This window comes from Pyricularia grisea, assembly GCF_004355905.1.
Source record: "Pyricularia grisea strain NI907 chromosome Unknown Pyricularia_grisea_NI907_Scaffold_1, whole genome shotgun sequence".
NCBI lineage: Eukaryota > Fungi > Ascomycota > Sordariomycetes > Magnaporthales > Pyriculariaceae > Pyricularia > Pyricularia grisea.
Window position 1 is genome coordinate 1,401,711 of NW_022156716.1, and position 14,781 is coordinate 1,416,491.

The following is a 14,781-nucleotide window of genomic DNA, read 5'->3' on the forward strand; positions in this document are numbered from 1 at the left end:
TGTGAGGCCACCGAAGCTGGAAATGTCTTTTCTGCCAGCTTCCGTTTACTTGGGCAATATCCATATGCCCTCGCCATGGTGGCTTTGTGCGCGGAGTATGGCCAAATCTTGAGCAGACTGTGCGATTTCCGCGGCCAATATTCCAGTACTTGGTAGTAGGTGTGTATGAGAAGGGAGAAAGAAAAGTTTCAAGAAGAAACAATGCACCAAGACCTATCCGATCTCGTTTGTTTGCGTGTACAGGGGCAGGTTGCTTTTTTTTGCCACTACTCGAGATCCTGGACCGACCCCGATATAGAATGCCTCTTCAGCCAAGACTTGCAAGGGTACAGGTGACCGAACCCCCTATGGCAATGTTTTGTTCGGTCGGAGGGGATTCCTTCTGGGGCCTGAGCAACATCAGTCCACTTGGGCGCCAGAGTCATTTTGCATTGGTAAATGGAGGAAGACGATCGACGGAGATGAGATAGCAAGAACATGAGAAAAAAACCAGTGGTTAGTTGTGTAAGCAGTCCCCGACTGCTACGAAGGATTTGGTTGTCATATTGCTTGCTCTTATACACTGATCGATCGATTCTCGGGGAATAATATTTCGAGTTGCCTAGTTGGGTATCTAAGCTATTCAGTCGGCCGGGTACATGGGCGCTAATGGGGAAAATAAGAAGCAAAAACCATCGTGGGCCACAGCAGGCCAGCAGGCGACACACTAAACGAATCCGTTTTCTTTTTTTTCTTCTCCTTCCCCACCTGAAATTGTATCGCGTCCCAGAAACAGAGGCAAATCCCGGGCCGAGCTTCAGAACTGCCGAGACTGATCAGATGCTGACGACGGCTCCTTTCACAAGTAAAGGGTCGGATATGCAGATTAAAACTTTCCTAGGGCTGGTCGGCGCGACAGTGGCTTGCATGTGCACGGTCTTGACACCAAAGCAAGCAAGCAAGCAGTAGCAGAAGACACATGAAGAGAGAGAGAGAGAAAAAAACAGACAGAAAGCGGAGGTGCGAAAACGCGCAATTGTTTCTGCAAACAGACGTCAGCGTAATGAGAGCCGCATACCATGGGATATGGTAACCAGGATAAAGGGTTCCGGGTTGAAGGGTGACCATCCAATGTTGCCAAGAATATCTCGGGCCTCTTTTTTTTCGTATACCCTGAGAAAGACGAAAGAAAAGACAAGACAATGGAGGACAGACTTGCCCAAGTTGGCTAACAAGACAGATGGAAAGTGGATCAAGGAGTCCACTATACACGTGACACCCCTCGGATCACCCTCTTCACGTCCGACCCACCCCTGCGGCTCTTTGGCGGCTAACTACCTACCTAGAGGTAACTCATTGACAGGACTAGTCTAGACTAGATCTATCTGCTTCAACTGTCAACTGTGCCTTATCCGGAGCAATGACGAATTTTATGCTTACATTTTTGGTCTGTGTCGAGGCTCTGACAGTGACAAAGAAGAAGAATTAAAGATAAGAAAAACTCGGGCAGAACCATTTGCGATCACCGACATTGGAAACCCGAAACCATGGGAGGTTATCCAACAAGAAAAGAGATTACCTGGAAGAGAACTACTTGAAAAAAAACCACAGCTCACGCATCTCATCCGACCCTTTAGATGATCAGCTGTCAGGGACATACGGCTTCATAAAAGGCATGTCGAGGTGGTTTATTGGTTCGGAGACTTTGATTTGGGTTGACAAAGTTCAACACAACGCCGCTCTCGGGCCTTGTCCTGAAACTATGAGACAAAGATTTGACTGCATTCGTGGCTGCCTCGAGTCTCTTGTCACTGTCCCCTCCCCTCTCGAGCCAAACTTACGTCTCCTACACATGACCACGGACCCAATGTCAACGTCTCACTTCTTGGCGTGGAGGATGCCAACGTAGAGACAAGGCGCAGGTAGACAAGGAACGAACACCCTTACCGACTCTTCCCTGTCGCGTACGGAAACACATCAGCAAACACTGCATTTTTGGCAGTCATGACTACTGAAAAGGACGCGCAAGTCCGTGCCCGGCCGATGGATGCACAACAAGCCGCAGATGGGAAATACAGACTTTCCATATATGAGGCCATCGGCTCTCTGTTTCATAGCCTGCACACCCTCACTCATCCGTCTCTCTGTCAGCAACCAAGATAGCGCCGCAAATCATAAAACCCACTACACCCGAGCGCCAAGATGGCGTCCCAGTGGGATCAAAGGGCACTCAGCCGAAGCGATTCGCGGGTTCTCAACTACGACTCCAACGGCAGGGAGTCTCACATGAGCCACTACGTCGATGCTCGTGCGACCATGGACGATCATCACGACGAAGGCTTGGAGTATGACCCTGACGGCTCGGAATCATCAGTAACGTCGGAGGAGATCGACGACGACATGGGAATGGCCTCGGAGACAGAGGAGGACCCTGAAAGCGGCGGCCAGACTCCAATGACGGAGCGTGCTGCCCTCGAGCTAGAGGACCCCGATGAGGAGGACCCTCAGCTCTACACAGCATCCAGCGGGAGGGATACATCCTTGTCGGACCAGCCTATGGACTATGAGGAGGAAGAGGAAGAAGACGACGACGAGGTATTCTCATCCTCTGATGACGATCCATCAGAGGGCTCATCATCCTCTTCCAATGGCAAAGAAACCCCCGTGGACATGAACGCCGTCTCCATAATGGAGAAGAGGCTCTCTTCAGAAGGATCGCAGACGCCAGATCCAGATCAATCAAGGGATCTCGAGTCGGCCGTCGAGGACCCGCCCGAGTGGAAACCCTCCAAGGAGTTCATACTGGCCTTTTCGGCCTTGTCGGTGATCTCGCTCGGTGCGGCGTTTGACGCCACCAGTCTCTCCGTCGCCCTACCTACAATCAGTGCCCACCTGGGCGGCACGGCGCTGCAGGCCTTTTGGTCCGGGACGTCTTTCCTGCTTGCCAGCACGGTGCTGCAGCCGACCGTGGCTGGGTTGAGTAACATTTTTGGGAGGAAGAATGTGAGTGATCCCTTTATTGTGGCTGCTACCGATATGTGCGACCTGGGAGTTTTGTTGCTGACGGTGATATACATGTATTCTAGCTCATCTACATCACCCTAACCTTCTTCCTTGCCGGTTCGATAATCTCCGCGGTTGCGGGTAATTTCATGGTGCTGATTACTGGGCGGACAGTTCAGGTAAGCCTTTGAATGTCTACTAGTATTAATGTGCAGAACGATTGAACAACGACGCTGACATTGCATCTTCCCATCAGGGTGTTGGCGGTGGTGGTTTGCTTGCCATGACAGAAGTCATCATTACGGATCTGGTTCCCCTCCATGCACGAGGAACATGGTAAGTCTTTTTTTACTGCCCTCCAAACTTGATAAGCATTGGCTAACCGGCGGTGGTCATTTTCCTCTTCCTACAGGTTCTCCGTGCTTAGCGCTGTCTGGTCCGTAGGCACAGTCATCGGCCCGCTGCTGGGTGCCGGCTTTGCACAAAACGTCGAGTGGCGGTGGATCTTCTGGATCAACTTGCCCATCATAGCTTGCTCCGGAATCTTTGTCATCCTGTTCCTGAACCAGGCGCCCATCCCCGGCAACATGAAGAAGAAGCTGGCCCAGTTCGACTGGGGTGGCTCTTTGATCTTCACGGCCAGCGCAACCTCGTTCCTGTTCGGTATCACCACCGGCGGTGTGCAGTACGAATGGAGTTCGTGGCACGTCCTAGTCTCCGTCGTGGTGGGCCTGGCTGGAATCGTGCTCTTTGGGTTCTGGGAGGTCAAGGTGGCCAAGAATCCCATGATTAGCAAGGGAATCTTCAACAACGTGAGTTTACCGTTACTTCCTTCCCTGATGGACTCTTGTGTCTGAGAAAGAATCATGTTGCTAACTTGTGTTTATCATTCTCGGCCAAACAGTGGGACATGATTGTCAACTACATCATGACTGTCTTCCACGGTGCTATTCTGTGGTCCATTGTCTTTTTCTTGTGTAAGTTGGCAATACAACCCACTGCTGTCTTGCCAAATAAGCATAATTGGAACGATGGACTGACTCGAGATAACCACAACAGTGCTATACTACCAGGCCGTCAAGCTTTACACTCCCATCATCTCTGCCGTCGCGGCCCTCCCAGAGACGCTCACTGTTGCCCCGGCAGGTATAGTCGTTGGTCTTGTGGTCATGCTCACAGGGTAAGTTCTTCACTTGTCAAGTTTGAAACAATTCTCAGTATTGCGCAAGCTAACATGGTGTACTATCAACGCAGTCGCTATCGCTGGTCCATTTGGATCGGTTGGGCTCTCACAACTATCGGCAGTGGCCTGCTCGTGCTTCTTATGCCCAAGACATCGGTCGCGGGCTGGATCTGGCTCAACATCCCCGTCGGCATCGGCACAGGCATGCTCTTCCCGGCCATGGCCCTGTCGATCCAGGCGGCGTGCAAGCCGGCGCTCAACGGACAGGCGGCCGCCTTCTTCTCCTTCCTGCGCACGTTTGGTCAGGCCCTGGGAGTTGCCATCTCGGGCTCCATCTTCCAAAACGCCTTCAAGTCGCGGCTTCTCAAGACGCGCAACTACCACAACCTGGCCGACGAGTTCTCGCGAGACGCTACCATCATCGTTGAGATCATCCGGCTCATGGACGACGGTCCCTTGCGCAGGGAGCTGGTAGACGCCTACAACGGAGCCCTGCACATGATCTGGGTCGCGTGCATCGTCTTTGCCGGCTTCTGCTTCCTGCTCAGCTTGACCATCAAGGGCTACTCGCTAAACCAGGAGCACGTCACCGAGCAGGGCCTCGTGGTCAACGGGAAGGCGGTTGGGCCAACGCGTAGGGCGGAGAAGGGAAAGAATGCCGTTCCGAGGGAAGCATGAGTGAAGTAGATGTACTAGGGGGATGTTAATAGGGGGAGATTCATAGTGCATTTTGCTTGCACCACCTGTATCATGGGCCTCGGGGCTTGGATACGACCTTTTTTTTTTGCTTTTCTTTTCTCATTGTTTGGGGGAATAAGCATAACCGGAGCGGTTTTTCTTTTTTCTTTCATTTTCTTCTCATCTCATATGCTATATAGACACAAGATTAGTCACATCCTTTTGGGATATTTTGAGGAAGCTTGGCTGGTAGATAGGACATGCTATCTTTAAACGGTCAATTGCTTGTAGAGATAAATGAGTCATCAACATCATTCATTTCTATTATTCTTTTACGACCCAATGTGATTCAGCATCTTTGGCAGGGGACAGAATTCATGTCTTAGTACAACCCAATTCCGCTTTCGCGCTTGATACTCCCCTACGTCTTTTGATCGTCTGCAGCCATACGGCAAGCATGGACACGCTGGACTCCGAAACCTTTCAGACCCTTCTAGTGGCCGGCAAAAGGTCTTGGTAGAGTTCTCGTCGCCCAACATAGTCAAGGTGAGTTGGGCGCCGTAAAACCTTCTTTTCTTATCTTGCATCTTCTGGGGAAACTAATTCTGGGGAAACTAACAAGAAATTCTCTAGGAATTCCACGCCGGTCACCTGCTCAGCACCATTATCGGCGCATACATCTCCAACCTCTACGAAACCATGGGCTGGGACGTCGTCAAGATCAACTACCTGGGCGACTGGGGGAAGCAGTTTGGCCTGCTTGCCGTGGGGGTGGGGCGCTTCGGCTCCGAGGAGGAGCTGACCCTCGAACCCCTGAAGCACCTGCTTGACGTATACGCTGCGCATCAACGCGCTGTTCAAGCCCGAGCAGCACGCCAGCAAAAGGGCCCGGGACGAGGGCAGGAACGACTTCTTCCGGCGCCTGGAGGACGGCGAGCCAGAGGCCCCTGGCGCTGTGGCGTCGTTTTAGGGATATCAGCATCGAGAGGTACGTATCGACGTACGCGAGGTTGAACATCAGCTTTGATGAGTACTCGGGCGAGTCGCAGCGCTGGGACGTCCTCCAGCCTCGTCGCCATGTACCCGGACGTCACGGCCACGGCCACGGCGATGCGTACGTTGGAGCCGGCCACGATCCCGACCTAACTATCCCGCTTGACGCACCAGCTGTCGTCTTGCTACGATCTGCTTCAGGTCGTTGGGGGCTGAGCAGGCAGAGGGGCGTGAGGTCGTGCTTGCCCACGCCGCTCTTTACGAGGGCGCGAGGCGGGTTTTGGGCAATGCCATGGCGTTGTTTGGATTCACACCTGTTGATAGGATTGATTGTGAGTCTTGAGTAATAGGTATTTATCCTTGCGAATTGCGAGAAGATTTTTTTTATTTAATTTTTTTTTTTTAGTTTTACGAATTCAGGTTCATCTTCTTTGTTGTTTTTAGGGAATCGTCTCTGGGCAGCATCTGAGCTAAACCGTTTCTTGTTTAAGCAAATTTTGGGCGTTTTTGACACGGTCCTTGGTGACGCGCAAGGGTTTTTCCTACCAGGCCTTTGCGAATGTTTTGAACCGGATGCTGTTACTTTATATAGAATTACTTATTCTTTTTCTTTTGATTGTCCCTCTTCATCCATTGTTGCAATCAGACAGACACCCCGAAGAAAAAAAAAAAAAAAAAAAAAAAAAAGCATGAGATGCAAAATGAAAGCCTAAACCTGATGGGAATCCAGTTCAATGAACCTTTAAGCTCCAAGTAGGCATGCGCTAAATCCACCCGCACGCAACACCCCCACTTGCCCGCCTCCTCCAACAAGACCGGGCTGCCCCGTCTGATCTGACGTACGTCGACGCTGTTGTCGTCACAATACCAAAGCATCCAGCTTCCCGCTCGGAGCTCCCCTACCTTCTGACAAAGTGAAACACTCAGACATTCCCGAAAGCCAGCGCCGTTCTCTTTCACAGCTAGATTTCTAGGCTGTATGAACCTCGAGTGAGAACATATTTACGCATCCGAGCCTCTCCCACATTCAAAGCACCGACAGCTTCAATCGGGCGATTGAAGAAGCGGTCGTCCTCCTGATACCTCGTTAGCTCCAGACCGACAGCTTTGACAACCACAAACATATCACGAAACCCTCCGAAGAGAACCGAAATCGAAAACGAAAACAGATCACAGCCGAAAATAATCAACAGCCACAGCGGGCGAACTGCCCCCGACGCCTTGAATCATGGGGGGGATCGACCAAGATAACTTCTCAAACATTTCATGGCAGAGTGACCGGCTAGGTGCTGGGAGCTCAGCGGCGCATCAACATGGCGGCCATGAATCGGAACAGCCCGCTCACAACCAAGCGGAACCCGAGCCTAACTACACCAGCATGATAGTTCACGGCATAGGGTTGGGTGACGAGGTGCTCGAGTGCAACGTCTCCAGTCCCCTCAAGGAGAACGACGGCACCAAGGATGCTTTTGTCTCGTATCTAGTAACTACGCATGTACGTCTTGATGCACACTTCACTTTGGACAAAGTCCGACTTTGTATCTAACATTTGAGATTCCCCCGCCTCCAGACAACATTTCCCGACTTTCAAAAACCCGATGTGTCGGTGCGTCGCCGATTCACAGACTTTGTGTTTCTGTTCAAGACACTCTCACGGGAGTACCCGGCATCTGCCGTTCCACCGTTGCCCGACAAACAGCGTATGGAGTATGTGCGGGGAGACAGGTTTGGTAACGACTTCACCTCGCGCCGCGCCTACTCCCTCCGCCGGTTTCTCGCCCGCTGCGCCCTGCACCCTGTGCTCCGCCGCAGCGCCATCCTGCACACGTTCCTCGAGTCGCCGGACTGGAACGCAACGATGAGGTCACGAGCCAGTAGGAGCGTCTCGATGAGCGGCACATCGAGTGGCGAGTCGGGAAGCGCCCACTACGGCGGTGGTTCAGGTGGCGGTGGCAGCACAGGAGGCGGCAACAGCCTGGCCAACAGCGTCTTTGACAACTTTGCCGACACCTTCATCAACGCCTTTACAAAGGTCCACAAACCGGACCGGCGCTTCATAGAGGTGCGCGAGAAGAGCGACAAGCTGGACGAGGACCTGGCTCATGTGGAAAAGGTGGTTGCGCGGGTGAGCCGACGCGAGACGGACATGGAGGCCGACCACAAGGACCTGGCGGAGCAGTTCCAAAAGCTGATAGTGCTGGAGCCCGGCGTCGAGGGCCCCGTGCGCGCATTCGCCGCCTCAGTCGAGGACACCGCGCAGGGCCTGCGGGGTCTGAGGGAGGCTACGGAACAGGATTATCTGGGAAGCCTGCGGGACCTGGCTGCGTACAGCGGGGCGCTCAAAAACCTCCTCAAGGCGAGGGAGCAGAAGCAGCTCGACTTTGAGCAGCTGACCGAATACCTAAACAAGAGCTCCGCCGAGAGGGATGTTTTGGCCTCGGGCGGGTACTCGTCCGGAGGCGCGCTGGCGGGCGCCGGAGGGTTCATCCGCAGCAAGATCGAAGACGTGCGCGGCGTGGACCATGAGCAGAGCCGGAGGGAGAGGCTGCGGAAGCTCGAGCTGCGGATCGAGGAGCTGACGGTCGAGGTGGAGAGGGCCAAGAAGACGTCTGAGCTGTTCGATGAGGAGGTCATCAGGGAGGTGTCCGACTTTGAGCGGATCAAGCGGATCGAGCTTAAGAGGCAGTTTGGCAGTCTGGCCCAGTCCCACACGGACTTTTACGACGCCACCATCGACGTGTGGGAGAAATATGTCAAGGAGATGGAAAAGGATGGCGCGGTGGCTGCTTAGCGATGACCGTCAAGCAGTGGTAATTGACTATCTAGTTCCAGGTGTTTATTTTACACTCTTCTTTTCTTCTTTCTTTTTGGGTTGTAACTGGGAACTGCGGACCTCATTTTTCGGGGGTACTTGGTCACACAGGTTTGTTTAGTGAGTCGGCCCATTAAGGCTGCGTATGTAGGCCGGCGCTTGTTAATTGTTGATAACATTTTTGATCTCATTCTAGATCCCACTTTAAACCTGATGTATTTATTACCACAGTGGTGGCTAAGGCGTTTTAGACGGGCATGATTTTATATTATAACTGCACCTTTTCGGACATTTACCTTACTCAAAGCTTCGTGGGCGGTACCTCCTATCAATTAAATGAATATTTTGGTACGTGTAAGGTACCCAAGGCAGAAGCAGCCAGGTATCGTTCATGATGAAAATCAGAAAATAACTGATGCTTCAAGCTAAGGTGGGACTAGCAGCGTGGTTCTCTTCACTTACATAATCAACACTTAAAGTGGAGCTAGGCACGTCAATGAGAGACAAGGATGTGATGAACGAACGCGCTTGGGCTTGGTTGGAGGTGGTGGCTCCAGAAGGCGAGCTTTGCGACCAGCCCTCGCCGTCGTTGATTTGATACATTTTGCGGTGGTCGATCTCAGCAAGAAAACCGCATCAAGACATCATATTTGCGGCCCAGAACTACGCGCACACCTTCTTTGACCTCCGCCAGTCCATCAACAAATCTAGGGCAGACTGGGAATCGCGCATACACTCTGCATTCGCATTAGGCTGGCTGCATCAACCACACTTGTTGCCTCGTCAATCTCCAAAGCCGACTGATGACTGCTTGGAGGGCAGTCAGTCGCCTCGGCTACTTCTACAACCCGGTTTGTCATCAGCTAGATGCACATTCATACGTAAACAAACAAACAAATAAAGCAAGCGATCAATCAAAACTAACCTTGTGCTTTAGAAATGCGATCATAAACCATCTGCTGGAGGCGCTTGACTGACTAGGTCACAACTACTTCACGTCGCCAGTCACGCCTGCCTCACCACATCGACGGCTGTCTTCTCTCTCGACTACCGATTGCTGCTCGATTGAAACGTACGAAAAGCCGACGAGGACACGATCATCTTTAGGCAAAAATGGAGGACGCCTCGAACAGTGGCGGCGAGCCCGACCTCTATGCCTGGGTTGTGATGAGCCAGGAAGTGGAGGTCGAGGTCAATTTCGTCGAGAAGCAGCTTACCGGCTTTGCTACTCTCTCTATAGTCCCGTTAAATGGCGACAATCACAAATTCGAGACAGTCCGTATCGATGCGCGACAGATGGATATCGACACGGACAAGATCACGGTCAACGGCAACAAGGTCAAGGCCGTCTACCACGATCCCTACGACGAACTCGACATTCCCGACGGCTTCAACTGGGATGGCCAGCAGTTCCACTACCAGCAGAAGCGTATTGGTCAAATCCTAAACCGCACGACTCCCGAGGTGCCCGTCTCTGTTCAGAGCAAGAGCGGCCACTCGCCATCGTACGGGTCTCTGGAGGTTTCTCTCCGTCCAGAGGAGATCATGGTCAAGAAGGCAGGCTTTAAGATCCGGCTCAAGAACAACGACTTTGAGTCGAGCAAGGTTCTCCAGTACGACATTGTTGTACCATTCCGTTCACGACCATTCAGGGATGGCTTTCAGTTTGTTGGCGTGGAGGAGACCGACACCAGGTATCCGCACTTTTACACGAGGAACTCTGAGGGCCTGGGAATGGCCTCGTGTATATTTCCATGTATCGATGACCCCGGCGCGCGGTCCTACTGGACCCTCAAAGTCAAGATCCCACGCACGCTGGGGGACGCTTTGAAGCAACCGCTCCTTACCCAACGGTCGACTGCCAAGAATGGCGCCGACGCAGATGAGTCCAGGTTTGCCCTTACGGAGGAGGACAAGCTTCTGGACATGACCGTCATCGCCTCTGGCATCCTGGTTGGCGAGCACTCGGACAAGGATGACGACTCCAAAAAGACGATGGAGTTTCAGATCACGGGCAAAGAGATGTCTGCACAACACGTCGGATTTGCCGTGGGTCCCTTTCAGCACGTCGACTTGTGGTCCGAGTTCCGAACCGAAGCTGACGACGACAAGCTTGGAAAATTGGCCATCAAAGTCCACGGTTACTGCTTGCCTAGGAGAGAGGACGAGGTGCGATTTACTTGCGAGCCTATGAGCATGGCTGCCGACTTTTTTGCTACAAAATTCGGGCAGTATCCGTTTGACAGTTACAAGATGTGCTTCGTTGACGACATGATCACGGACACGATGCCGCTATGCTCCTTTTCTCTCTGCAGCAGCAGACTTTTATACCCTCAAGACATTATCGACAATGAAAGCGAGGTGACGAGGGAGCTGGTGCATGCACTGGCTAGCCAGTACTTTGGCATAAACATAATACCAGATACGATATCCGATCTATGGGTCACCATCGGTATATCTCACTACATTACAGATTTGTTCATGCAACAGCTGTGTGGAAACAATCATTACAGGTTTCAGATGAAGACCCGGGCCGACAGGTTGGTAGAAGAGGATGTCAACAGGCTTCCTCTAGATCAACTCGGCTACTACCTCGGTCTCGGCGATTATCAGTCCGAATTTATGGCGCTCAAGGCTCCGTTGGTCCTTTTCATCCTCGACAAACGAATGACAAAAAAGGCCTCACACAACGGTGTTCGAAGAGTGGTCCTGCGGCTGGTCTCTAGAAGTAACACCGAAGCTAGCGACGTACGGTTCATATCATCAGAGTCGTTCAGGAAGCAATGCGAGAAGGTGCACAAGGGGGCGCCCCTCGAACTTTTCTGGCAACAATGGATCCAGTCAGCCGGCTGTGCGAGATTTGACATGTCTCAACGGTACAACAAGAAGCATTCCAGGGTCGACTTGACGGTCAGGCAGCCTGAGGAAAAGTCACAACTTCCCCAGTCCCCGCTCAACAAGAACAATTTCTGGGGGGTTTTGCAAGACGGACGACACGTCCCAGCGGTGAAGAAGGAAAACGTCAGCGTCTGGTTCACGGGACCGATCACGATCGGTATCCACGAGGCTAACGGCACCCCGTACGAACATGTCGCTGAGATCCAGAGGACAGGGCCTAGACAATTTAAGGCGATTGAGATGCCCTACAATACCAAGTACAAGCGACTAAAGCGTACTCGGAGGCAGAAGGAGAGAGCACAGGCGCTTGCACAAGCCGGCGAGGGCGGGGAGCAAGCTGAAGAGGCGGTTCTCTACTCGCTTGGTGACGTGCTGCAAAGCCCAGAGGAGGAAAAGGAATGGGGTCTGGCGGACTGGACACCGGAACAAGTCAAGGCTATGGAACAGGACTCGTTCGAGTGGCTCAGGATCGACGCAGACTTTGAATGGATCTGCTCCATGAAGACGAACATGCAGCCTTGGATGTATGTCTCGCAGCTGCAGCAGGATAGGGACGTGGTTGCACAACAAGAGTCGGTGCTCTGGTTGTCACAAAAGGCCGGTGGAGAGATCCTGGCCACCGTGCTTGGGAGGACGTTGATGGACACGCGATACTACCATGGCATCCGTACCCAGGCTATCAAAGCGCTGCAGAAGCAAGTATGGACCAAGGAAGAGGAGAGCCTGGATCCAGACTCTGGTATCGTGAACAAGCTGAAGAAGACCGATGCAGGTGGCCTGCGAATTTTGATGAAGGCTTTCAAGGCCTTTTTCTGTTACCCTGACTCTCAGACGCCTCGACCCAACGACTTTTCCAACAAGATGCAGTATGCGGTACAGAGGGCCATCCCGGAGGCTATTGCTCGAGTTCGAGAGAAGGGGCGTTGCCCACGCGAGGCGCAACAGTTCCTTCTCGAGCAGCTCCAATTCAACAACAACACGGGCAACGAATACTCTGACCACTTCTATGTGGCAGGCCTACTAGACGCCCTCGCCACCAGTCTTATTCCAGACAACAGCGTCGAGACGGTGACGTTGCGCAATTCAGACGACCCAGAAGTTGCCCTGGATGACGAGTTCCTCGAGGCTGCGCTACAGATGATCGAGCGTTATCTTAGAATGGACGAGTGGACAAACTCTTACCAGAATATCTGGACAGTCACAGCGCTAGGCTGCAAACAGAAACTGATGAAGGCGGGCGTGATCCCCATCTCGGCCATAGATTTTGTGCGATATCTACAGGACAGCACTCTGGATCTGATTTCGATCAAGGCGTTTGAGGCGCTGGTGGACCTGGGCTTCCTGTTCAATAAGAAGATCTTGCGGCTCCTGCTGGCATACATGACAACGCACTATTCCCCCTTTATGCGCGACCGTCTCTTCAAGGTTTTCGCATGGGGCGTGGCCGGGCTGGCATTTGGCGAATATGACGAACTGAAGTCAAAAGCCGAACAACAAGCGAAGCTCAAGGAAGACGAAGAAGCCGAGGATGAGTTCGAAGGCGACAGCCTTATGTTGGTTAACGCCGATGCAATCCTGGAGCGGAAAAAAGCCAAGGAGGCGCGTAGGACGACCGTTGGCGCTGCCGTGGCAGAGTTGAGGAAGGAGTTTGGCAAGTCAGAGCGGCAGGATCTCATGATCGAGATTTGGAGGGCCGCCACTTCGCCCATCATTGGGCTGAAGGAGCAGAGGAGCCTGTTGGACATGTGCGAGACGCTTTTCGAGGCCGACTACTCGTGCAGGGTCACTGTCAGGCATCCGACAAAATGGCACTGTGAACGGGGCCCAACGGAGCCCAAGAAGCTGATTATCCACTTCAAGGCCGTTCAGCGGGAGATTACCAAGCGGCCAGAGCCCAAGCCGGAGGAGCCGCCTGTCAAGCCAGTCGTTGTGCCGGCTGTGGTTCCAGCAGTGACACCAGCCGCCGCACCTCCTCCGCCTACTCCCACGCCCACGGTGGCATCATCGCACACACCAATGGAGGGAGTGGTTGCGACACCAACTATGCCAGCGCCACCTCAGAGACAAGGCTCCACCAAGATCAAGTTCAACGTCAACAAAGGGGTGGACAAGTCTCGGCAGAACAGTACCACGCCGGTGCCGAAAGTATCAACGACGCTGCCAAAAGTGTCAACCACGGTGCCAAAAGTGTCAACCACGGTACCAAAAGCGTCAACCACGGTACCAAAAGCGTCAACCACGGTACCAAAAGCGTCAACCACGGTACCAAAAGTATCAACTACGGTACCAAAAGTATCAACCACGGCATCAAAAATATCAGCCACGGCGTCAGCCGTTGCGGAATCACCATCGAGTAAAGTTCTGGGTGGCTCCATCTCTGCATCCCCTTCCACCATGCAACCTACAGCAACGCCTACGACTCAGCGAACGGCGCTCCCATCAGGAACCATCAGTGGCAATGGCGTTTTGGCCAAGAAGCCAAGCAAACCGATCAGCACTCCTGTCAATGGCAGCATCAAGAGAAAGTTGGATGACGCCTCGGGACCGCCGTCTAAATCGCCCCGGCCCACCAAAATCGTAAGGGTGCGGCTGCCACAGTACATTAACAAGTTACGGCCCGACACGCGGCAGCAGATTCTTAGAGAGAACGCGCTCAAGGCTACATCCAGTCGCCAACACAGCTCCGCTAGCGATGGCTCAATAACAGCCAAGCCGGCTAGGAAGCCGCTACCGTCGGGGTCTGCTCCCTCCTCGTCGACACCTCAGCAACAAAAGGTGCGCAAGCCACTGCCCAACAAATCATCGCCGGCTACTACAAGTGCCAGTGAGAAGAAGGAGGCGCCGCCGGCACTGCCACCGCTTGACCCGGTGCGCGCTGTCCAGGCCCAGGCTTCCTCGGCGGCAAGCCCGAGCCCCTCATCTGGAACTAAGTTGAAGATCAAGTTTAAGGTGAAGCCGACGCAGCCTCCACCCCAATGAAAAGGGAAACAGCTATGGCGGCTTCTGTTCGGTCTTGTTTTTTTTTCTCTTTTCTTCTTTTCTATGTGTAAATAATAATTTGAAACCAAGGCAAAATATGGGCAGGCAGGCATTAGGTTGAAAGCGATCATTTTTGCTCGGGGCGTCATTGGAGGGTGAAAATAAGGATAATTGGATTTGTTTCCTGTGTTTACTTTTTTTCTTTTTCTTTTATCGTTGTGTTTGGTAGATAGCGATGTCTATTTATACCAATCCC

At 52.8% G+C, this 14,781-nt stretch overlaps 4 protein-coding genes across 4 annotated transcripts; all 4 read left to right on the forward strand.

The window, feature by feature from the left end:
- Positions 1 to 2,181: 2,181 nt before the first annotated feature.
- Positions 2,182 to 5,090, forward strand: PgNI_00358 (uncharacterized protein; the record flags this gene model as incomplete). Its single annotated transcript, XM_031120439.1, has 7 exons — positions 2,182 to 2,982; positions 3,066 to 3,161; positions 3,239 to 3,318; positions 3,395 to 3,794; positions 3,887 to 3,959; positions 4,042 to 4,162; positions 4,237 to 5,090. 7 exons carry the CDS (start codon positions 2,182 to 2,184, stop codon positions 4,841 to 4,843), a joined length of 2,178 nt encoding a protein of 725 aa, XP_030987467.1. The 3' UTR covers positions 4,844 to 5,090.
- Positions 5,091 to 5,220: 130 nt separating this feature from the next.
- On the forward strand, positions 5,221 to 6,179 carry PgNI_00359 (uncharacterized protein; the record flags this gene model as incomplete). Its single annotated transcript, XM_031120440.1, has 5 exons — positions 5,221 to 5,228; positions 5,341 to 5,389; positions 5,477 to 5,831; positions 5,865 to 5,961; positions 6,011 to 6,179. 5 exons carry the CDS (start codon positions 5,221 to 5,223, stop codon positions 6,177 to 6,179), a joined length of 678 nt encoding a protein of 225 aa, XP_030987466.1.
- A 542-nt stretch (positions 6,180 to 6,721) lies between these two features.
- Positions 6,722 to 8,899, forward strand: PgNI_00360 (uncharacterized protein). Its single transcript, XM_031120441.1, has 2 exons — positions 6,722 to 7,331; positions 7,407 to 8,899. Exons 1-2 carry the CDS (start codon positions 7,065 to 7,067, stop codon positions 8,625 to 8,627), a joined length of 1,488 nt encoding a protein of 495 aa, XP_030985989.1. The 5' UTR covers positions 6,722 to 7,064; the 3' UTR covers positions 8,628 to 8,899.
- Positions 8,900 to 9,761: 862 nt separating this feature from the next.
- PgNI_00361 (uncharacterized protein) lies at positions 9,762 to 14,525 on the forward strand (the record flags this gene model as incomplete). Its single annotated transcript, XM_031120442.1, has 1 exon — positions 9,762 to 14,525. The coding sequence occupies one exon, from the start codon at positions 9,762 to 9,764 to the stop codon at positions 14,523 to 14,525; it is 4,764 nt and encodes a 1,587-aa protein (XP_030985990.1).
- Positions 14,526 to 14,781: the final 256 nt, after the last annotated feature.